Source organism: Cryptomeria japonica, chromosome 1 (genome assembly GCF_030272615.1).
Source record: "Cryptomeria japonica chromosome 1, Sugi_1.0, whole genome shotgun sequence".
Taxonomy (NCBI): Eukaryota; Viridiplantae; Streptophyta; class Pinopsida; order Cupressales; family Cupressaceae; genus Cryptomeria; species Cryptomeria japonica.
Genome location: NC_081405.1, coordinates 122,391,086 through 122,415,235, shown reverse-complemented (window position 1 = coordinate 122,415,235; position 24,150 = coordinate 122,391,086). Strand labels below are relative to the sequence as shown.

Sequence of the window (24,150 nt, the reverse complement as noted above, 5' to 3'; positions counted from 1 at the left end):
GGTTTCTTCCCTAAATGTCATAGAATCCATCATCTTTTCAAGATTTTGGGTGGATTTTGGCATCGAACATGCTCTCTAAAGTTTCAGAAAGGAAAAAATTGCCACAATTTTTAAATTTGAGCATTGGTGTGGTGGAACTGCTATGCTTTGTCCCTTGTATCAGGTGTATCTTCCAATTTCAAAATGAGATGTAAGCTATGGGAATAACAGTAAGATGAAAAGCCTGACCATTAAGTGTTAACTCTGGATTGAAACATATTCAATCATGGAAGCAAATTGATTTTCTTTAATGTCTTAAAAACACAGAAATCAGCCATTTTTTATCTTTTGTACATATTACTTTGTCGTTTGTGGACCTTGATAAACCTGCCGAATGTAGAAAGGTGGCGAATGGTTGGGTGGGAATAGGGCCTTTCAAAAGAATGGATGAGATTAGTTAATTGAGATGATGTTGTATGTCAGCACTACTAAATAAGCTGCAGTACTTATTTTATGATATAGTTCTATGGGAATAGAGGTAAATGCCATTTCGAAGTTGTTTGTGTGATTATTTCTAATTATTATTGGATTTTATTATTCATTAGGTAAAGAACCATAGGCTGGCAATGGGTAGGGCATGGAATGTCATGTGATATACATATAATCTGCAAATATTGAATGATTACTTGTAATCCTGCCTTATCAGAGTACCTTTTTTGTATCATCAAGGTCCAGAACTTCTAAACAAATATGTTGGAGAAAGTGAACTTGCAATCCGGACAATTTTTACTCGTGCACCTACTTGCTCCCCTTGCATACTTTTCTTTGACGAGGTACCTAGTCTAAAAGCTTCTTTATCAATTTATAGGTATGCTGGCAATTGAAATCATTTCTATTTTTTTTAATCTCCACTCTTTTTATTATGTAAAATACCTTTTATATTTTATTAAACTCACAATTTCCAACTGTGTTATGCTTTTTTATTCTTAATCTGCCTTAGCAAATTTGTGGTGCTCAAATTTTTGTTTCGTATTTGGCTTGAAGAAAAGGTAGAGCTCATGGTAATAATGCTGTTTTTGCATGCAGATTGATGCCTTGACTACCAAACGGGGGAAAGATGGTGGCTGGGTTGTAGAGCGTCTGTTGAATCAGGTATGCTGTTACGTCTAAAGTCTAGTTGTTTTCCTAATTGGGGTTTGAATTTAGGCTTTTAGAATTGTACATGAGGTAAGATCCTTTCTTTCGTTAGCAGAACAAAATTACTCGAACATGGCTGTTTATAAAGATGCATTTCATTAAATGATTCTGATTATTCACATCTCGTCTTTTTTCAGACATGTTTTTAGCTTTCAAGTCCCATATTGTTCACCCGTTGTTATGAATTTAATTACTAATTAACTTAAATTATTAATAGTTGCTACCAAGAGATGTGAGTTAGCACCTTGATGGGACATGCCTTATCAAACATGTTCCTTGATCCACTCATAGGTAACCTATTGCTCTATTCATTCATACTCACCTATTCTAATTTTATATTCAGTATGTAAATATTACATATTTATCATGCATGTGCATGGTAGGTATGTGACAAGTGGAATCAAATTGTCTGGTAATTTATGGTTTGGAAGATTGTTTTTGGCTTTTGTTCTTGGAATCTAAACCTGTGGTTTGCAAGGTTGCTTTTGGCATTTTCTTTTGAACTCCAACCTTGTGGGTTGGTCAAATTGGCTTGTGACCAATTCCTTTTTTTGCTTGTGGTCAAATTCTTGGTGTTTCATTTTTTTACTGAACAATATGAAAAATATGTAATTCCAATATTGTCTTAAAGAATCTATTAAAAGATAAACATGTAATTTTAGAAATAAAAATAGAAAACTAAATTATAATTTAGAATAAAGAAGCATTGATTTTTTTAAAAAACACATAAAAAGAAACAAAATTAGCATTAAAAAAGCATTGTTCCATGGGAACCCGCCTCTTCCAAAAGCCTGGAGTTTTTGGGACAGCTATGTCCTTGCAGTGCTTATGTATCTTAGAATTCTTCTAGCCCTTTATTGTAAACTGACATAAAGTGATACTGACACAATATTTTAAATGCTGGAGGTTCCAATCGGAGAACCCTATTTTAGTATTATTTTAGCAATTTACTGGATTAGTTATGTTGCTATTTTTCTTATTGGCTGAAATGCAGCTTCTCATAGAGATGGATGGATCAGAAAAGCGCAAGGGTGTTTTTGTAATTGGAGCAACAAATCGGTACATATCATTTGTGATGCAAATATATTTTTCCAATGTGTATGATTTGAGTTACTATTGTTTCTAATTTTCTAGGCGTTAAGCTGTCACTTTTTATTTTTCTTATCTACTAATTGCAGTCCAGAAGTAATGGATCCAGCAGTTTTACGGCCAGGACGGTTTGGAAAGCTACTTTATGTTCCGATACCAGATGAAGAGGGAAGAGTTTCAATATTAAAGACCCTTACTCGAAAGCGACCTCTTTCTGCAGAGGTTGACCTTAATTACATTGGTCATAGTCAGTCTTGTGAGAACTTCAGTGGTGCTGATCTTGCCGCTCTAGTGAGTTTTATGGGTGTTGGCCACACAATATATTCTATTATTTGTTATGTAGTACTAGTATGGTAGTATGTATACTTACAGTACTGTGACGAGGCTTCATTTTTTCAGGTTAATGAAGCTTGCATGTGTGCATTGCAAGAGAAAATTGCAGCAGCAGCGGAGGCTGATTCAGATATTAGGAAGTATGCTTTGGTCGTTAATTTATCACACTTTGAGCAAGCATTCAAGAGAGTTGTGCCTTCAGTGTCTAAAGTGGTAATTTATGATTCTACACTGTTTTCTTTGATTTTTATAGGGTCAGTAGGCTTATTAAAAAATATTAACTAGTATCTGTTTTTCCCCTGTAAGCAGCAACGGCATTATTACGAACAAGTATTTCAAAAATTTATGGGGCTGACTGGAAAACAATAATCACTAAAGCAAATGTCCTACAGGCTTTGGAAAACATGCCAATTAAATATTTAGAAAGATTTATTTGTTTGAGTGGCTAATATAGTGGCTTCCTTTGACGAGACCAATTAAAGGTAAGCAACTTTGTGGTTGTTTTGTATTATCTACTCTTTAGCCACATTTTCTTGTTGGCAGTATATATTTTTTGCTACAATGTATTTTTTTAACAAAATGTTGTTTCATACTACTTTTGGAATTTCTGACAATGACTAAAGCATTGATTCTCTAGACTTGGGATTCTGTTGGAAGCACATATTTGCAGAAACTTTTTCTTGAATTCATGCATCTTATATTACTTAATAGAAGTACAAGTTAGGGAACTAAGCATCCACATTCCTTTTCTTAATTGCTCCTAGATTACTCAAAGGTGCTCTAAGAAATCACTTTTTAAGGACTTCTGATTCCATCTAAATTTTTTATAATTTCAAAAATGTCAAATGTGTTTATAGTGCGATTGTTTGAAATGTGAAACTTGAGTGTGAAATCTCATTTGTGATTTCCTTTATCTGACATCTATCATAAGCATATTGATTTTCAAGATGTTTTGTTGCCATGTATTTGTTGCCAATTATGTTTCTGCCTTGTTTCACAGATATTTATTCATGGTCGCAGACATACCTTTTTGTCTGAACCATAGAAACAGGACTTGCCCAGACTCGGCGAGTCCGAGTACAAGTCATGCTCGGCGAGTCCTAGGGACTCGGACTCGGACTCGTTTGAGTCTGGCGAGTAAACTCTCCAGACTCAACGAGTTGGCGAGTTTGGCTCAAACTCGCCAAACTCGGCGAGTCCTGAGCCCCAAACTCGGCTACTTCCTAGCTTAAGTAAAATGACAAAAAAAAAATATTTAAAATTTTTTTTTAAAAATGAATGGTCTCGTCTTTGTTCACTACAACCTCCGCCTGATAATGAGAAAAATTAGGGTTACAACATGTCAGCCAATAGAAAAATAACACCCGACGGCTTTATTAACAAATAAGTTTTTTTGGCCTCGCGGGGCGCTGCCCCTCGACCCCGCCCTGTATCGTGACAAGGAGCGCGCAAGGGGCGCTGCCCCTTGACCCCACCTTGGGGGCGCTGCCCCGAAACCCCCGTCAAAAAATATGGGGGGAAACTACGTCGATAGAAGTAGGGAAAATTTAACTTCCGAGTCTGACACTGATTGGATTGACCAGGTAGATATAGAGGCTGAGACTCTAGCCATGGTAGAGGAGGAGCGGAGAGCACAAGCACAGACAGGAGATTCAGAGGCAGATAGTGACACGGATGTTCCTGATGTTGGTGAGCATGGCATGGTGTCACGAGGAGCGGCCATGGCTGTCCAATCATCCAGGACCTACCTTAGACGCCTTCGCAAGGGGCCGGGGCTGGAGGGTGCTATCGTGCAGGCTTCTCTGAGCCATAGGCTTGTAGTTGTATTTACCTTTGGTATTTTTATGAAACATTTGATGATGATCATATGATGACATGTATTTTTTATTCCATGAGTTTTGTAATATTGTATACATTTGACAATATTTATATATCTATGTTTGTTATTTTCTTCAGCTACAATTTGCGTTTATGCTTATGTGATTGATGCATACTTGTGTATGTAATCAAATGAGCCGAGTTTGATGATGTTATTGTGTTTTTAAGGTGTATTCAATAAAGGGTGTCTGAAACAAGTTTTAAATCTTTAAAAATCTCTAAATTTCTTGAGTTTTTCACTTTCCCGAGTCCAGCCGAGTCTGGAGCCGAGTCTGACGCCGAGTTCCGAGTCCGAGTCCGAGCCGAGTCCGAGTCCCGTTTCTTTGGTCTGAACAGATCCTGTTTGAGGTTTTGGAGCATGAGGGGTTAGCCGAGTCAAATTATTTTCAAGGTGATGCACATAATCTAGATAAATGAAAGCAATCTTTGAAGATTGTATTCCTGAATTTATACGTTTGTATCCCATTGGTAAGTGAGATAGAGGTGATCTATATGTTCCTTTTAACTATGCCTCAGAATATAAAGTTCATGTCAAAACTTTGATTCCACAAGTTAGCAGTTAACTTGTAAATAATTAGAGGTAGAGAGACAGTTAGAGGGAACCCTATGTTGAGGATCCTGCAAATTTTGTAGTGTGCTTATTTCATTTTCTTTACTTTGAATGGCAGCCATTGTAGTTTCAGGGGTCTTTTGTAAGTTGGCCCTTTGCTCTTTTTGCTGCTTGTTTCTCGTAACAAGTGCAAACTTCTTTTTCCTAACGTTTAGCATGCTTTAGTTTCTTGTGAGTCTCTATATAGAGACGCCTGATGACACGAACCTGCAGGGCATGGGATTTTGAGTGTTAATTCTGAGTAATGCCATTCTCTCGTAGTTGATTCAATTATCTCTTCCAAAAGATATAGCTTGGAGGTAAAATTAGGCAAGTCAACGACCTGCAGGGCATGGGATTTTGAGTGTTAATTCTGAGTAATGCCATTCTCTCATAGTTGATTCAATTATCTCTTCCAAAAGATATAGCTTGGAGGTAAAATTAGGCAAGTCAACGACTTGCAAGGCATGGGATTTTGAGTGTTAATTCTGAGTAATGCCATTTTCTCGTAGTTGATTCAATTATCTCTTCCAAAAGATATAGCTTGGAGGTAAAATTAGGCAAGTCAACGACCTGTAGGGCATGGGATTTTGAGTGTTAATTCTGAGTAATGCCATTCTCTCGTAGTTGTTTCAATTATCTCTTCCAAAAGATATAGCTTGGAGGTAAAATTATGCAAGTCAACGACCTTAATTAAGATTTTTTAATTATTAGGATGAGTTTGGATCTCTCTTTTCCTTTATTGCCTAGCTAATTGTGTTCCAATTTCATTAATGTTCCTCAAAAGGTTGTTCTTGCTAATGGTTGATACATTTGTACTAAAAATAGTTATTATCATTTTGAAATTCCAACTCTTATTATTGAGAGACAAAACTTGTTTACAATCTTTCGTACTATAAACTCCTATCTTTTATGGAGCATATATATAATGAATACTTTGCTGGATGACATGAATTTGTGTACATATTGATGCTAGAGCATCATAGGGTCAAACAAATCTTGCATCGCCCCAAAAAGAGCATGCACTCTTTTTTTAATCAAATGTTTGTGAAAGGGGGCATTGAGTGTTTTGGTTTGCATGTAGTTTTGTATGCTTGGGAGTCTAACAAATCTATCGCAATAATGCGAAGATCTTTACTTGATGTATTTAAGCATATGGGCAAATAGGCTAAGGCAAATTGTTGCCTTCGAAAGTATTGAGAATGAACCATCGTAAAATGAACCAATCTTATTAACCGTAATAGGAAATATTATTCCAAACTTTTATTAGATACTAAATGTCATAATTATACACTTAAAAATGGCTAATGCATTTCTGTTTATTCACTTGATCGTTTCTTCTATCAACATTAATTAAACAATTTTATTTATTTAATAAAGCTAAGATTCTCCTCTTTTCATCTATAATAAAAAGATTTTAATTATTTAATTAATTCAAAATTTTCTTTCATAATAATTAAATAATTATTTAATTATTTCAAAATTCTCTTTTCATCTAGATTAATTAAATAATTTTAATTATTTAATTAATTCTTCAATTTACAATGTCCTTTAAAGCAACCCTATAAATATAGTCTTAAAGAGGAGCAAATTGTACACTTAATAAATGATTAACACATTCTTGTCTAACTACTTCATCATTTTTTCATTTTTTCTTTGATTATTTAATTCAATTTTTTCTTTCATGTTAATTATTATTATTTTTTAATTAGATTGTAGGAATTGGGTAGCCACCTTTATAAATTGTAGTGTGTAAGCTTTATAACGTGATCGATGACATTGGTGCAACATGTCTTTCGGAACTACGTGGGGTGGGGTAGGGGACATTGGACCTCATGATCTCGTGCATACCATTGGAAGCTCTCATCAATCAACCCATGATTCCAGCACAAATATTTTCTAATTATTTAATTAATTTAAAATTTTCTTTTCATTCACATTAATTAAATAATTTTAACTATTTAATTAATTTTTCAATTAGTTTTTTTTCTTTACATTAATTAAATAATTTTAGTTATTTGATCAATTCATTAAAGTTGTTCTTTTCTTCTATATTAACTAAATAAATTTGATTATTACAGTGAGATGTGTATTATACTCACATATCTGTCAATAAAAAAATTTCATGATTAAAATTGACACTCGTCATAATTACAATTAGTTTTACTATTTTTACTTTTAATTTTTTAATTAAAATTTGCATGAGAAATTTGAAACAATCTAAGGGCTTAGAGTCATTGACTATTCATATGAAAAAAATGAACTATAAATGAGGTTCACGACTTTTAACTTGCTAATATGAATTGTTCTTGTATTAAACATTTAAATCTTAACACTCGTTATAGTGAGATGTGGCAAGTTGATATTAGTTTGAATAAAAAGTTTCTTTAATTATCCAATTTTAATTGAATTGGAATTGTCGTGGAAGATACACTTCAAATAAAATAATATTCAATTTATTTTTAAAAATTAAATATTTGAATTTTTTTTTATTTTGGTTAATATGCCTTCCGTAATATAAAAATAATAATATATTCAAACATAATAATATAATCATGTATTACTAATAATTTAATATTAATTACAATATCATAATATAATAATAATTTAATATTAATTTAATATTAACTATAATATAACAATGTAAGAAATTTTTAAGTGAAATAGTGAATAAATATGATATATTTCAGGGTATTTTACCTATATTCCTCTAAAGATAGGTATGCTAGTTTAATTAATTTACAAAATGGTGCATGTGGACTAAATTTTTTTTTTTTTAATTCTTTATGTTATCAATTTATTCTTGTAGTTCACTATTATTAAATAATTTAAATAATTCAATTAGTTAATTACTTTTTACAATTAAAAAAAAGTATTTCTTAATATTTTATATAGTATTCTATCTTTAGAACTTTGCACATGAATCAAACAATTTATTTATTTAATTTTTTATGCATTTCTCTCATCAATTAAAATCACAATCACACTTTTTTGATTGTTTATTTGAATCAATTTCACACTTGAATTAATTTAGTCTTCTAACTCTCTCAATCGGTTAATTCAATTATGTAATCAATTCATTCTCTAATTTTAGCCTTCATGTTCTTTCAAACATTCACATCCATTGATATGTTTAATCAATTTTAACCATTGATGGATATTAGATAAGATCTATAAATACAATCTTTATCTATTTCTTTAATCATCCACAATTTTTGAGCTTTTATTATCATAGTGAATTCATAGCAATTATTGTGTAATTTAGTTTATGTTAATTGTGAGAGCAACCCACATATTAACACTTCAAAGCATATTAACCTACTGTTGATTCGCTGCAACCTTCAGAAGCTACCAGAGATGGCCCTATCGCGGTACTTGTTCATTCTCCTGCATCTCCTCTACAGCCTATTGATATTTCTACTGTTCATATTCTTGTTGACCTCCTAATGATCTTTCCCTCGATGATCCTAACGATTGTATTGCTTGGACGGTAGTTCACCGCAGGCAGAAGGGGAGGTCCTCCCCCCTTCACCAAACCTCCCCCAGTCAAGGCTCAGATGTTTCTATTCCTCCTTGATTCGGGTTTGTTTTGTTTTTGGTCTTGTAGGCTCCCTTGTTTGCTTATCTAACAGGTTTTTGTTGTTTTTGCTGTTTTTGTGTTGTTGATAGTCTCTGACTATGTTAAAGGATCGGTGCCCTAGTCAACGCTACTTTTTAATAAAAAAACACTTCAAAGCATATTGAAGAACAATGGAACAATATGGAGTCATGTGAAGGTTTGGATGCTTATTTGATTGTTATTACATTGATTTCATGCTTTTTTGAGTTGTTTATTGGATGTGTTTTTGGTATCTTGATTGTTATTGTTACTGTCTTCACAATTCACATTTCATCATACACCAAAAAAAATGACCAAAACAAGCAAAACTATAGAAAATCGTTTCAGATAAACAAAGAATCATTTTTTATCTATTTTAGTGCACATCTGAGTCACAAAGCTACGTTTTTGGCCAATATCATTATGAATTCGATCATTAGAATTGTGCTATGGATATGTCTTTCCAACTTTAAAAACGAAGTCCTACAACATTAATCTATATATAACTCTCTGACAAACATAATTCTGCCATTGACTTGTAGTGTTCATATTCCATAAGCAAAATTGTGATTTTCTATTTGAGTTATCCTAGTTATCCTTCAACAGATTTAGTTTGCTACACGTTTTACCCAATCTGTTGCATAATTGATTTATTCGTTGCACGTTTGACCTACCCTGCTATGCTTTTCAACTATCTTGTTGCACTATTGTTATCCTTCAGCACATTGATGCACATAGTGGTGCATTTGAGTTACTGACTTGCATAATTGAACTTTTGACCTATTATCTTGCATAACTCACTAACAAAATTGCGCTTTCGAGACATTACCATGTGCAATTGACCTATTCTACTATGATTTTGAGTCAATCTGTTGTGCTTCTGAAATTTTTCTGGCGCTTTTGACCAGTGACTATCTTTTGAGTTTCCAAGGCCCTAACAAACAATCAGACCTTCAAACCTTTACACGACATACCTGAGATAGATCTAGAAGACCTCAACTTTAGCAATCACTAATCATTTCATCCCACACATTGGATTTTTGAACTATTATCCATAGATTAGGCTTGGAGAAAAATAGAACCTTTAGCAACCACCATATCAGTAATATTAGTTTATCATCCGAACAACGAAAGTTGCCAGTTCAATTTACATCTCTCATGTTTTAACTCTAGATTGTTTCTTCACTTTAACTCTAGATTGTTTCTTCACTTGGGATTTTCCATATTTCAAGTAGAGTTAAGTTATCTTTTTATATATTGGCTTAGGAGTCTTGGCTACTGTTGAGTTGATGGATTTTACTCTTTATTTGTTTGCTTTGATTCACAAGGGTAGTCCAAGTAAGGAATCCCATTCTCAACCCTCATCATTTGGAGATCTAGGTTAACCTTGTCCATTTTGGTTATATCCAACCAACATCACATATCAAGCAAAGCTATCCAAAATAGATCAAATAACATCCCCTTGTCCAAAGCCTAAAAACACTAACCCATTACCATTACATGTACTTAACCCGACTAGGTCTTGATCTTTTTGTATGTTAGTTACAAGGTCTCAATGCAAGAAACTCATGGAGTCTCACCAAATTGATCCAAACTATAACATACCCATTGGTCCTGCTCAACATGAGTATGGTGTGTCTTCGCAATTATTCACAACAAGTGGATTTGAAACTCCATAACCACCTTCTTTAGATGCTAGACTTTTTGTAGAAGACAACATTTGAGAACCAACACCAGAAGAAATTTGAGAAATGCAATGAGACCCTAAGGCAATGGAAACATTTGCATGTCTCATTGTTGAATATCCTAATAATTATTTTCTCTTGTTATCTCAAAAGAGTGCCATATTACATTCTAATTTCGGCACTACCCTCCTTAAGGAACAAGTTCCTACCACTATCATTGTACACAACTTAGGAGGGTCCAATAACACAAACATGCCAACTACAATTGCTTCTCAACGAATTAACATTGCATGTAATGCCCCTCCAATTGCTCTTATGTATTTCTTCTCCTTGATGTGGATGTTGCTCTTATGTATTTCTTCTCCTTGATGTGGATTTGGCTATGAGCCTATATGCTTGTGCCATTTGCTTTTTGGGTGTTAACCTTTCTGTGGTCCTTAACTATTACTCTGGATGTTGGATTTGATTTTAGTGTAAGGCCTTGAGTGCCTAGCTTATGTTGTGATTGGATATATGTTCTATATTTGTGTTGGCCCAATGATGTTCCTGGATTGCTTCATGATGATCATGATTATGCTACTGCATTGGGATGCATGCTTACTTCTATGTATGGTTGTGAGGAACATTGCTCTATTTGTTTACTGCATATATATTTGGATACTAGATTCGTTGTGGGTTGTTACCATATTTATGGTGTTGATGTGATCAATGTTGGAATGTAACAAGTGATGTTAATCTGGTTGGTTAATTTAAAAGTAATAAACCATATTTTGTGTTATCGTATTTCTTTTAAGAGATTAAATGCTTAGTAGCACGTTTAGTTGATGATGCTATATTGATTTGATGAGATATCATTTTAAACAATGTTAATGTGTGACCCTGATCGGGGAATGTTAATGATGCTTTCAGTTATATTATGTTATATGTATATGTATGCACAGGTGTTTGCATATTTTGGTAGGTACAAGTGTTGATATTTTTACTAGACCTTGGTAAAAATAGTAACTAGAAGAGCCTTTGGGGGTTTTATAAAGTTTTGATTCTTTAAGTCCAAGTCTTAGATGTCTTAAGAATTATTGATAAATAAATAAAAGAGAATACAATTATTGCTCTTTAGGCAATGGAAAAGAGAGAAGTTTAACGATTCTATCATGTTTTCATTGGAAAATTCTTTTGTGTGGGCATGAGACCAGCGTTTGTTGCCTGATAGGGCACATTACAGATTTTGAGGAGAGGATTAAGCAATTTAGGCCACGTTGCATCAGAGAATAAAGAGGAATATAGCACGTTACACAACCAAACAACGATTCATGTCTCATTTATGTGGAAGGTAAAGAAGCTAGGTTTGTTCTTTTTTAATGCTTTGTCACTAATTAAGAGTTTTGAAGAATCATTCTTTGGATTTGTGAGTGTGAGGTTACTATGCATATTGATGAAGATCAAAAGGCATTCACAAGCTCATGTTTTAATGATGGCTCTTATTTTGAATAAAACTTTAATCTCCATGTTTAATGTATCCCCCTGATTAGCTTTGTCTCTGTTATAGAGAGGTAGTTTGTTGTAAGCGGATAACGTTATTCCTGCAAATATGAAACTTACTATAGAAGAAGCCAATGCAAGGGAAAGGGAAGAGTCTTTGAGATCCAATCATTCTGATTTCAGACCTTCAAGACATTCGAACAATCACAAACATGACAACTATAATAGAGGTTTGATACATATATGGTAATGAGGGTTTTAAGTCAAAAAGAGGGCATCACAAAGCATCATTTGCAAATGATAGTAAGCAAATAAAGGACAGTCATAGAAGGCTGAAGAATATGCCACATGATGATAGGCTATTGATGACAGTCTTGAGCATTTAGAAACATCTTTCACACACAGGTGCAGTCTAAGAATCATGTATGATAGCAGGGGAACTTTTTGGATCTACACATGATAGTATCTATGAAAAGTTAGCGAATTTTTAATAAAGATAAAGATCATTTCCACAGTCCAAATACCTAAGGATATTGTCATGGCTAGGTATTAGTGCTAGATAGGAGATGAATATGATAGTCTTAGATATCAGAAGGTAGCCTACAGTAGTCTGTGACAACCCAAAAGCCTTGGAACATAATAGAGATCAAAGAGTCAAGGAAACATTGAGATCTTAGAAGCATGAATCCCAGAATAGTCAGATCATGGATTCAAATAACAAAATGCATTCCCATTCAGTGATCACAGTCACTGTTTGAAAGGCGGTGACATCATCATGTACATGTTTGTAGTAATTATGAAAAGCCTGATGAAGACAATCAAAGACTATCTCAGTAACTTGGCAACAAAAGGATATACCCACTGAGTATGAGCACTCCTAGCAACACTGTCACAACAATTCAAAAGCATAAAGAAAACCTTTAGTAATTGTGTCAAATATCACAGTCACAAGGATCTCTAAACTCAAAATGACAGAGAGAATCATCCTAGAAACATGTTGAAGTTACAGTAGTTGATAATGGACAGGGTTCATGACAAGATCAAATGCTTGGTGACCTTAAGACTTGCGTTAATGGATCCTTAGAAAAGTCTTTCTCATTAAGCTAACAATGAAAATGTTCAAGCAGTGTGATAATGTGATTGAGCAGGGGGCATCTAGAAGAATATAAAGCCATTGATAGGAGAGTCATCATATTTGAAGGGGCATGAACACCTTCAATAATAGAGACAGTCTATGACATAAAGGAGTAGACGCAAAATCTTTAACATGGGATAGTCTAAAGGAAAATATGCATTGATATCAAGACAACATGAGGGATAATCACAATTAGATATATTGTTGCAGGGTTTGGTCACAACCACAAGAGTAAATGAAGTTATTATATGCCTTGAGACACTTCACAACAAAAAACCAGTGCACATACAACTATAGAAGGAGGATAGTGATTTATCCTTGAAGTCAGTGACAATAGAAGGTAGGACAACAATGGCTTATGGCTAAGCAAGATAGAATACTTTGAAAACCTTGTCATTATAAGCCATGTGATATCCATTTGAAGACTATGTATAAGTATACGTAGAATGTGTAGCATTTTTCTTGTGACCAAATTGATGATAAACAGAGATATGTTCTCTAATCAAGTCTAAAGATGCTCTATCTACATCTACAGCTCATAAGGAATCAAGAATAAGAGGGCAATCCTTTTTAGTGTCACAATCATGAATTTGTAGCATTCAAATGACAATGTATTGATAAAAAAATGATAGTTCATCTATGATACAAAGCATCAGGACATCTACAGGAAATAAAGAGCTTCATAGCAATCCAGTAGAAGGAAGCAATGAAGTAGAAGTAAGCGATGAGAGTGCAATCATCCTACAAATCGGTGATAGTCCTCACATGAATACACAAAAGGAAAAGATTCATCATTGACAGTTATGAGAAGCATGAAATGCATTGTGACAGTCGTAATAAGTATGGACAAAGGCTCATTGGAGTTTGTATATTCCAAAAAAAAAAAAACAGTGACACACATGAGTGAATGGCAGCCTTTGAACAAAGCAAAGACAGTAATGAAAAGCTTTGACAGCGGTATATGATACATAAAATAAAGAGCTATTTATACAAGATGCTAAGAACAATTTAAAGGCTTGTAATGGTGTTTTGACATGAGCAATTGTGCTCAATCAGTAAGAAGATGCCCAGGGAGCTGTTTTCTAGTGCCTAGGTGTCTTTTGGACATGTGGGAGTGTGCCCAGTGATTATATGCACATGTAAAAGGCAGTTTGAAGCCTTTATGACTCAATAATAAGTAGTTTGAAGGGTCTTTATGACCCCTTATCAGTTGAATCCGACCGAAGAGAAGATTGTTGAATCATTTGAGTCAGTTGAGCAATTCGGGAAGCAGTTGAATAGATTGAAGACATCATAGAGGGAATATAGGGCATATTGTTGATTCATCCAAGTGGTTGAGAGGATTAAGGAAATAGTTTCTGACCCAGCTGGAGCCTGTTGAGAGAATCATGGAGCCAAATGAGGAGACTTATGTATGAAGGGGTCATAGTAGGAGATTTTTGTGTATTTTCTAACCAGTTTCAAGCATTTTTGAAGGCTAAAAAATGGGGACAACTCAGTTGGACGCCCAAGAAGGTTGAATCAACTCCTAAGCATTCAATTCATACTTTTAGTGATCCCTAGTTTCTCTCCCATGTAAAAAAAGAAAGATTGTAAGCTATAAAGTACATTTTGGCTCAATTGTAAAAAGTTCTTTCTCTTCTTCTTGTAAACATTGTAGCTTTTTCAAGATCTTTCCAACAAAAAATAGCATTGTAATTAGCATTGTGACTCCACTTTCAGACTTGTACATAGCTGTAAAAACATATTTTCTCAATAAAGATCATTGTTGTTTGACTTTCTAAAGCTTGTCTTATTGTGTGCAAAGTAAAGGTGGATGAATAAATTTGTGAAATTTCATATTTTCTTTTAAGGTTATCTCTTTCAGCCCCTTTAGGCAAGATTCAACATATTTTCTAGGTAGGTCATGTGACTGTGGGATGGATATAAACAACAGCTAGTTGTGAAATTTCATTTTCCTTCTTGAGTTGTGAGTATTTTTACCTCTCCATGAAACACTTATCCATAGTTATGAAGAAATATTTGCGTTGTGTCATGTTAAAGATGATTAATTGAGCAATTGTGTGTATCAATAACCAGGTATAGGTTCTAAAAAGTCAATTTGGTGCATCACCGTAGTGTAGGATTTCTTTTAAGCATTTAGTTCTCTCCTTTTTGTCAGAAAATTAGTAATCTAGTTTAATTTATTAGGTGATTAACATAGACAGCAAACTCTTTAACTGGAGGTCTGATTTCAATCATCAAAGTCTACAATTCAAGAGATTGTTAAACTCTTCAAGTTCAACAAAGTGCAAATCTCATTGATAACAATTTTTGGCACGCTCAGTGGGACAGTTTGTACAATTCTAATCTAATTTTTCATTCATTGTCGGTATTCGTTGTCTATACCAGTATTTTCTTCGTTTGGAGGCATTATTTTACACACCTAGCGACTTCGAGTTTAAAGACACTGGTCAAGCAGTCTAAGTGTTCAAAGATCATCAAGATATAAGCTACTATGTCTTATGTTTATTAAAAGAAATTATGTTTTTTCTTGATTTTCCAGTAATTTGAATGTTGTGAGCATGTCTTCATTTCATGGAGATAAGTTTTATCACCCCCCATTCTATGAAAATGCAATTCATATGTCTTCTTACCAACCATACCAAACTGAACAAATTGTTGCTTTGATCCAAAATAGCCATGCTACAACAAGCTTTCAACGTTCTCCATATATTTGTCACCCCCACCCCTATTCAATCATTATGGAAGCCTTTACATTCTCTCAATCAGCCTCAAAATGCCCTATTTGTGCCAAACTGACAATGTCACTCCCCTAATTAGCTTCAAAAGATAGATAATATGGAGCCAAGTGACATAAAAAAGATATTGTTGGGCTTCAATGAGTAGTTGGAGGATATCAAGAGGTACCAAGAAATAGATTTGCAACAGGAAGAGATTGCTTTTCAAACCCACCTTCATGGGCAGGAGTTGGAGGCACAAGTAAGGTATGAGGAAGAGAAAATGAAGCTAATGTTTGCTCAATCCCAAAAGGTAGAAGCCCATTCAACACTTTCCTTTCCAAACCCATTCTTTGAAGAAGGGGCTCCTAGGTTCAATATACTAAGCTTCAAACAAGATGAGCTTTATTTGAAGGGAAATCAGTTTTGTTGCAGTTGAGTGATGATTGTAACTAGCTGGAGCAACAAGTAATAAAGCAAATAAATGATGTTCAACATGAAGTCTTGGTTTATTCATCCAAAGAGATTCCACTTTTTATTAAAAATGAGGAAAGTGTTTCAATTCTTATCACAACAAGCCAGTTGGGGCAACACACTAACTCATTTGAGGTCAAAATCTGACGAAATTTTTTAACGAAAGTGAATTAATTTATTTTTTCGTTGAGTACCTTTCAATTTAATGTGAGATTTTTTATTTTTTTTAAATTGGTGCTCGACATTCTTTGAAATTTCGATGAACAAGAATGTTTGTCGCTAGTTCGATGATATTCCGATGAACGCTTAAAGTCAACATGTTTCCAATGGGTATATGGTTAGTGCCACCTTAATTTGTGGTCGGCCGACGAGTATATAGTTTGATGCCCTAGCCGACTGTTCTAATATGTTTAATTACAAACCTATTTGATGATTCCAATTGGCACTTGAGGTTGACATAATATTGCGAGTAATTCAAACATTCCTTTACAGTCACTTGACAAAGAATTTTATGTTGTTTTAGTCTCTGATTTGGAGGCCACTGTCAAACTGTCCCAAAAATAGTGACAATTACAATTTGGAAGTTTTCTTTTGTTAAGTGCACTTGTCTCTCACTTTGTATTCATTTTAAAGAACCATGATTGTTATCACAAATGTACTATTACTTACTGTATGGAGTTGTCTGATAATGACGAACAAATGATGACTATTTAGGTATGTCCTCACATTTAACTTTAAAAGTCTAACTTCTTCCAAATTTTGGAGTCTTCCATTGTTTATAGGCCTTAAGGACCTTTTGAACGTTGCCTCAAGTGCATGTAGACATCCATGAAAGTACCTTGAATCTCCTTGTGATCCATGTCGAAGGTGAACAATTATAATGAGCATACAAAAGTTTGTAAGTCTGATCCTTGACAGTAAGTTCACAAACTTGATGGGGTGTTGTTACAAAACAATAGCATAGTGGAAAAGGTTGCATTACAAGGTTTAATGTCTATGTTCCTAGAGCTCGATCCATGTGGCTAAAGTCTGAATCCAAAGTTCATAGTCCTTGTCAACTAGGTGCATTGACATCATGAATGGATGTGTAAAGCAGCATGTTTGAAGCATGGTTTCATTGTTCCCTATTGTCCTATTGATCAAGAGTATTGTTCCTTTAAAAGAACACGTTCCTTTGTTCAAACCTTGTATCCATGAAGTTGGCCTTGTTATGTGTTAAATCCTAATAAGACATTGTGCCAAGAAGGCCTTGTGGGTGGGTTTGCTGATTGGAGCCTTGTTTCGACAATTTATCTGAATATTCAAGCTTGGTAAAGAAAAATCATGTCAGATAATATTAGTGTAGAACAAAATGAAGAAAAACTTACTAGATTGTGGGCTAGATTGAAAAGAAAGGGTGATGGGAAATGTTATTGTCCTTGCAATAATTGCAAGGGCTTAAAGATGAGAAGACTTTTAATCACAACAACTGAGAAACATTGTAGGCAACATGGTCACATTGAAGGGGGGCATGATTATCGTCCATTGATAAGTTGTTCATTATATGTCTTTATATTGATTAAATTTGTAAATGTTTATATCGTTTTAACATTTTTTATATATATAAAAAATCACTTGATCATGATCATTGTTTATTTATTTCGATCATTATTATAAAGGTGGGGCGCCCTAGGGCACATGATATGGACTATCATGGCCTAAAGAATGTGGATTTGCAAGTGGAGGAACATGTAGCCGTGAATATCGAAGACGAAATTAATGATCCTATGGAAGAAGATGATAATGCGCCAGAAAACACAGTTGAAGATGATGGTACAAATACATTGATCCATGACATATTTAGTGGCGCAACTAATCATGATGATGATCGGGTTGACTTTGATGATGTTCATGATTTACTTGTACTTGAGAAGGCATACAAGGCTCTTTATGAAGGCTCCCACACAACTCTTCTCTCTATTTTATTGTTGTTGGTGAACTTGAAGGTTATTAATGGTTTATCCAACATAGCAATCTCACGGATGTTAAGGTATGTCATATATGTCATCTTTTTTCATCTATTTTTGTTGTTAGTTCATCACTACTAAATAAATGATGAAATATGTACCATTAATGTTCGTTATATTAACAAATTATTTTTTTGTTGTAGATTGATAGGTGAGTTTTTGTTACCACCATCAAATATTTTACCTCATTCATACCGAGATTTAACTGACATTATGAAAAATATTGGAATGGAGTATCAAGCAATAGATGCATGTCCCAATGATCATATTATATATCATAAATAACATGAATTTGCAATAGAATGCCCAGAATGTCATATCAGTAGATATCAAACAGATCAACTAACAAAAAAGGTGCCTCGCAAGGTTCTTCGTTATATTCTCATTATTCCACGTATGCAACGATTATTTAGGTGCGAAAGCTTAGCGCAATTTATAGATTACCATGCACAGAATAGAAGTGGAGATGACATTCTTCGAATGCTTGCAGATGGTTCTGCATTTAGGGACATGGGGGGAAAATGGCCACACTTTAAAAAAGAACCTCACAATCTCAGGCTTTCATTGGCAGCAAACAGTTTCAATCCATTTGAAGAGATGAGATCTATTTACTTGGTGTAGCTTTTTTTTGTTATCAACAATAACATTCTTCCATGAATGCCAATAAAGAGGGAGCACATAATGTTGGCAATGATTGTTCTAGGTATTTGTTTACATCAATTTTCTTTAGCATAGTAGCATCTCATTTGTCTTATTTGTTGCATAATGAATTATCTCTTTTTCATTTAATAGTCATGTACAATAATTTATATATATTGCAGTAAAATGGTTATAATAATTATGTAATGTTTATGTTCATTCAACTAGGTAAGTACCAAGTTAAAGATATGAATGTATATATTGAGCCTCTTATTGACGAGTTACTAAAGTTATGGAATGGCGTCACTATGTATGATGACTCTAGACCAATAGGACAAAGACAATTTCAATTCCATGCAATGCTTGTATGAACAATGCATGATGCCCCAGGGCTAACACATTTTTGTGTTATGTTATAAAGTTCGACTGCACTTTAACGATATTTAATTTTATGAAGTAGATATCATGCATCTTTTTAAAATAATCTATTCATTATATATAACTATAAAAATTGACATATTTAATCCAATTATTTATGGTCTTGCAGGTCTTCAAACAAAGAAAAAATTTGCATATCCAGTTTGTGGTCCAAAGATGAAATCTCATCGTTCAACAAGTTTAGGAAAGAAGGTGTTTGATGAGTATAGGCATTTCCTCCACAGAAATCATAAGTATCGAACTACTAAAAAACATCTTTTCAATGGGAAAGAAGAGACTACATCAAAACCACGAAGAATGACACCTCACCTATGGAAGTTGGAATATAATAGAATTAATCATCAAGGTTATACATTGGATCAAATTGTTTATCTATCATATATGATATGTTTGGAATTTATATTTTTATATTGTGTTTTGTTGACTCATGCTATAATTGACAATGATTGTCGTTGTTAATTTGTTTAACTTATATGCTTCATGAAGGTCATCAAGGCATTAATGGGCAACTTCCACATGGACCGAAAAGTTATCCTAGACAACTTACTAGGTTGTTGTGCTATGAGAAGCTACAAATTGTGCATTTGTTTGATACAATGCATATCGGAAAAATTTTAACAGAAACGTTATAGAAAATATTGGATGGAAGGCATGAAAAAGAAAAATTTGTCAAAATTTGTAGTGACATTCAGGAAGCCAATCATGCAAAGAAAAATGTCATTCAATTAAATAGCGATGAAGAACAAATTAATATAAGTGCCCTTTCTTGGTTATTAACAAAGCAACAAAGAAATGCTATAAAAGAAGTCATACGAAAAATTCAATTTCCCACAGGATTTGTTGTGAACATAAACAATATCATAACAAAGAAAGGTGAATTTGGGTCAGGGATGAAAACACATGATTGGCATACCTTCATTAAGGTAATTATTCTAGTATATATATATATATATATATATATATATATATATTTGTATATTGCATGTACTTTTCAGTGTATTATGTTTACTACTTTTTGAAAAATAATGAATAAGATCATTTTATAATTGTTGCAGTACGTTCTACCTCTATCTCTCCCAGACAACTTCGACAATAATGTCAAGCAAGTTATATATGATCTTGGAAAATACATGAGGTAAGTAGCGATATTTGTTCAATTTTTTGTATTGATCTTATATTTTCCATTTGTTTTACTTGCTATGTAATATATTCTATGTTTTTGTTAAATCTCGTTAATATATTTGCGGCTTGAATGATTTGTAGATGGTTGTCATCTAAAGAAATCCATAAAGAAGATAAATTATTGGAAGAGAAAAAATCCTCGTCTAATGTGTGAAATGCAAAAGTGTCTACCTTTGACATTTTTCAATGCACAAGAACACTACCTCATACACCAAGTTGAGGAGATTGAATTATGTGGACCTGTACACACAAGGTCAATGTGGATGGTTGAGAGGCACTTGAAATTTTTGAATTCTTTGGTTAGACAAAAAGCACATCCTGAGGGTTCTATGGTGGAGGGATATATGGTATACCAAACCATGGTGTACATTACTGAATATCTTCCTAAGTTTGTAGCTAAGTTCCATGTAGATCGCATTTGGGATTCCAACTCCATTAACAAATTCAAAGGGGAGTACCTGACAGGAAAAGGTAGATTGAGTTAGATGAGGATTAAAGTTAGGAGGCACGTGGGAAAATAGAATTAATTAATTTAATTAATTAACTCTATGAGAGAATTTAAGAGGAAAAATTTCAACATGGATTAAATATTCAAACTACGCATTTATAAGATGGTCATGGAGATTAATTAGAATACATTTTACATTTGGTTTTTTATGTATATTTTACTTATTTAATTATTAATCTTCAATATACATCAATTATAAATTAAGGTCATATATCGTGGTAATTAAATAATTATACATCGTTTGTGAATTTCATTTTTTTTTTATACAGTTGGTCGAGTGGGATGCACTACATTTGTACGTCGCAAACAATCTTGATTGGATGACGGTATGGATTGAACGATGTTAACAATCTGGTCGTGCATTAACATGGGAAGGTGTGGCTTCATTGGTTAAAGAAGCTCATTGTAATGGAGATTCCAATGTTACACCAAAGGAAATTGATTTAGCATATGGTTTAAGAGATAAACAGGTACATATAAATATATTAATCACCTATATTATTTAATTATTTTCAATTATATTATTGATGTATATATATATGTTGAATTTTTTTTCTTTGCATACATTCAACCAAAATATGTTTATCATCTGATGATGCAATAATTTTACATGTTTGACATATTGTAGGTGAAACACCACAAGGCTATGTGGTGCAATGGTTGTAAATTTCGAATCAAAAAGTTGGATGACACGAAGAAAACTTGTGATTCTGGGATAACTGCGGTCTTTCAAGTGACTAATGTTTCATTCAAAAGCGACATACATCTAGAAGTCTCAGAAAATCGATACTATGGAATTTTGGATGATATACTTGAGTGTGACTTTAAATCATTCAAATTAGTTATGTTCGTCGTCCAATGGTACAGGCTACGATTGAATGAAAATGATCCTAAGAGAACTGTTATTGAACATGATAATGGATTTACCATTTTAATACAAGGTCGATCGAGCAAGCTGGAAATGAGTCCTATGTTCTTCCAAGCCAATGTGAGCAGGTATTTTACTCAAAGGTTCCAGGTAAACCGGATTGGTCATTTGTTGTTAGACATGATCCAAGAGGAAGGCTGGTAAAGTATTATGTGGTGGAAGAAGAAGATACCGAAGAACTAGAAGATGATGTAGATGATGATCAGGATCAACAGTAAGTTGATGACGTGCCCAAGGAAGATGTCAAAGAAGAGGAACTAGATCATGATGATGTAGGAGTTAATGTTCATGAAGATGATATCTGTGTGGATGATGACATTATCAAAATTGATATCAATGACGATGATGATGATGATATGACCAATCCTTACAATGTCTAATCTGGATCGGATGATACAGACAAAGAGTTGGATGAAGAAGAAGATCAATGACATTGAAATGTATGAGTTATGTGATTATATTATCTATTTGATATTGATTTCTTGATAGAATTATATTTGAATTATATGGTTACATAATTAATTCATAATTTTTTTAATTTTTATGCCATATGTATCCTGATAATCCAACCATGTAACAACATATAAATTCTTCACATAGAGATTTAAAGCAGCAATTATCAATTGCAGAAATAACAACAGAGAACTGATTTTAAAATGAAAACATCCACACCACCATTTGCAAATAAGGAAACTGATTTCTGTATATTACTTTTGAAAATAAGAGTCTTGTTCTTGGAATGTGAGAACTGCTTGAAACTTGAACTTCTAAAAACTTGTAAAATCTTAAAAACTTATATCAACTTGTTCTTTGTAAATGATTACATCAAGTACTTATAACACATCATAGGGTTAAACCCTTTGAAAAAGTCTTTTGGAAACAAATTAAAACATTAATCTTTAAATGAAAGTAGTTATCATCTAGTTAGGCACAAATGCACTTTGGTTAAGTGTGCCAAGTATTCCTCGCTGAAATGAGTATCATAGTCATGAACGGTGTCTCGTGCCTCCACCTCCATCAGCACCATGCCCTCCATGTAGTTTTTCATTTTGTCGGTGTCCTCAGCTTTGGCATCTTTCATTGCATCCTTAATCACCTGTTGGCATTCCTTAATCCATTCCACTTTCTCCTTCTAATCTCCATCTTCATTAAGCAAAGGAGGGATTTCGTTTGATCCATCACCAAGGAAAACAACACCCTCAGATCTGAGAGTCTTCAGATATTTTTTATGAATTTTTATCTGTTGTTCACAATTCTACACAACCTCAGGGTCTGCTTCATCTTTGCCCTGAATCTCTTTAAGTCGTTCATGCAGTCACTCATCCAATCTCTCGTGCTCCTCGATGACAGTCTCACTCTTAACACACATATCCTAGTATTTATCCATCCATACCATTAATTTTGTGAACCTCTTTTGTATGAGTACATATAGAGTTTCATTCTTGACATTTCTCAACTGGGCTTGGAGCTGAAGATTCTCTTCTTTCAATTTGCCAAATTTGGTTTGAGGTTGCGAGCTTTCACCTTGTGTCAATAGTTTTTGTGGCTCTTTTTGTTTCAACATTTCTCTCAAATGATAAATCTCTTTATTTAGTCTAATGTTCTCAAGTTTGGTAGACTCATTTTCTCTTAGCAGCAATTGAATTTGTGCCTTACTCAATTTGACAATATTTACTCCCAGATCAGCTGTAACTGCAGGATCTGTTTCTCCAATCTTCAGAGTTATTATGTGCCCAAAGGTCTTTTGTGTATCAATCACCATGGGTCTTTTGTGTGGAGGATATAAAGACCAAATCAACATAGAGTGCTCATCTGGGTTGTACACAGACCCCATGTACACTAGGGTCACACCTTATGGAGACAACTTATGTTTTGCATCAATATCATGGAGAAAACTATCAAATATCAGAGCTAAATTTAGATCCCATCCAGGAAAGATTAAGACACCTACATCTTCAAGTAATTTCCTCCCTCTCTCAGGAGTCATTTGATTCATTTCCTGTTCTACTTTACTTCTCAAAACAATCAATAATTGGTTTTCATTAGAGGCACTCACCTCTCCAGCACTCTCCCTAATTGATTTACCTTTTGTTTTATACAAGAAAGACTTAAATTCATAAGACTTTACAAAACTGTCATCAGACATGGAATCCTTACAAGCCAATTGCCTTGGATCCTCTTCTATGGGAAATTCTTCATTTGGATCCCTAACTGGGGACACTCGCTCTTCAATCAGCATATTGGAGATCTGCTCAAACAAAATCTCATCTCCTTCTAATGATCCCTCAATGCT

The 24,150-nt window shown here is 33.8% G+C and overlaps 1 protein-coding gene across 12 annotated transcripts in view; it reads left to right on the top strand.

The window, feature by feature from the left end:
- Window positions 1-19,875, top strand: part of LOC131026855 (cell division control protein 48 homolog C) — a 53,449-nt gene extending 33,574 nt beyond the window's left edge. For 3 of the 12 annotated variants that reach the window (XM_059213300.1, XM_059213249.1, XM_059213315.1), the window contains 6 exons: window positions 709-812; window positions 1,066-1,131; window positions 2,171-2,235; window positions 2,355-2,556; window positions 2,665-2,811; window positions 2,908-3,236. In XM_059213300.1, coding sequence (XP_059069283.1) covers window positions 709-812; window positions 1,066-1,131; window positions 2,171-2,235; window positions 2,355-2,556; window positions 2,665-2,811; window positions 2,908-2,967 — 644 coding nt within the window. In that variant the 3' untranslated portion in view covers window positions 2,968-3,236. Of the gene's footprint in view, window positions 1-685; window positions 813-1,065; window positions 1,132-2,170; window positions 2,236-2,354; window positions 2,557-2,664; window positions 2,812-2,907; window positions 3,237-4,181; window positions 4,500-11,541; window positions 14,716-17,814; window positions 18,186-18,652; window positions 18,866-19,029; window positions 19,255-19,348; window positions 19,648-19,725 lie in introns of those variants that run through there. The other 9 variants (XR_009359171.1, XR_009359185.1, XR_009359178.1 and 6 more) reach the window with 9 other exon arrangements.
- Window positions 19,876-24,150: the final 4,275 nt, after the last annotated feature.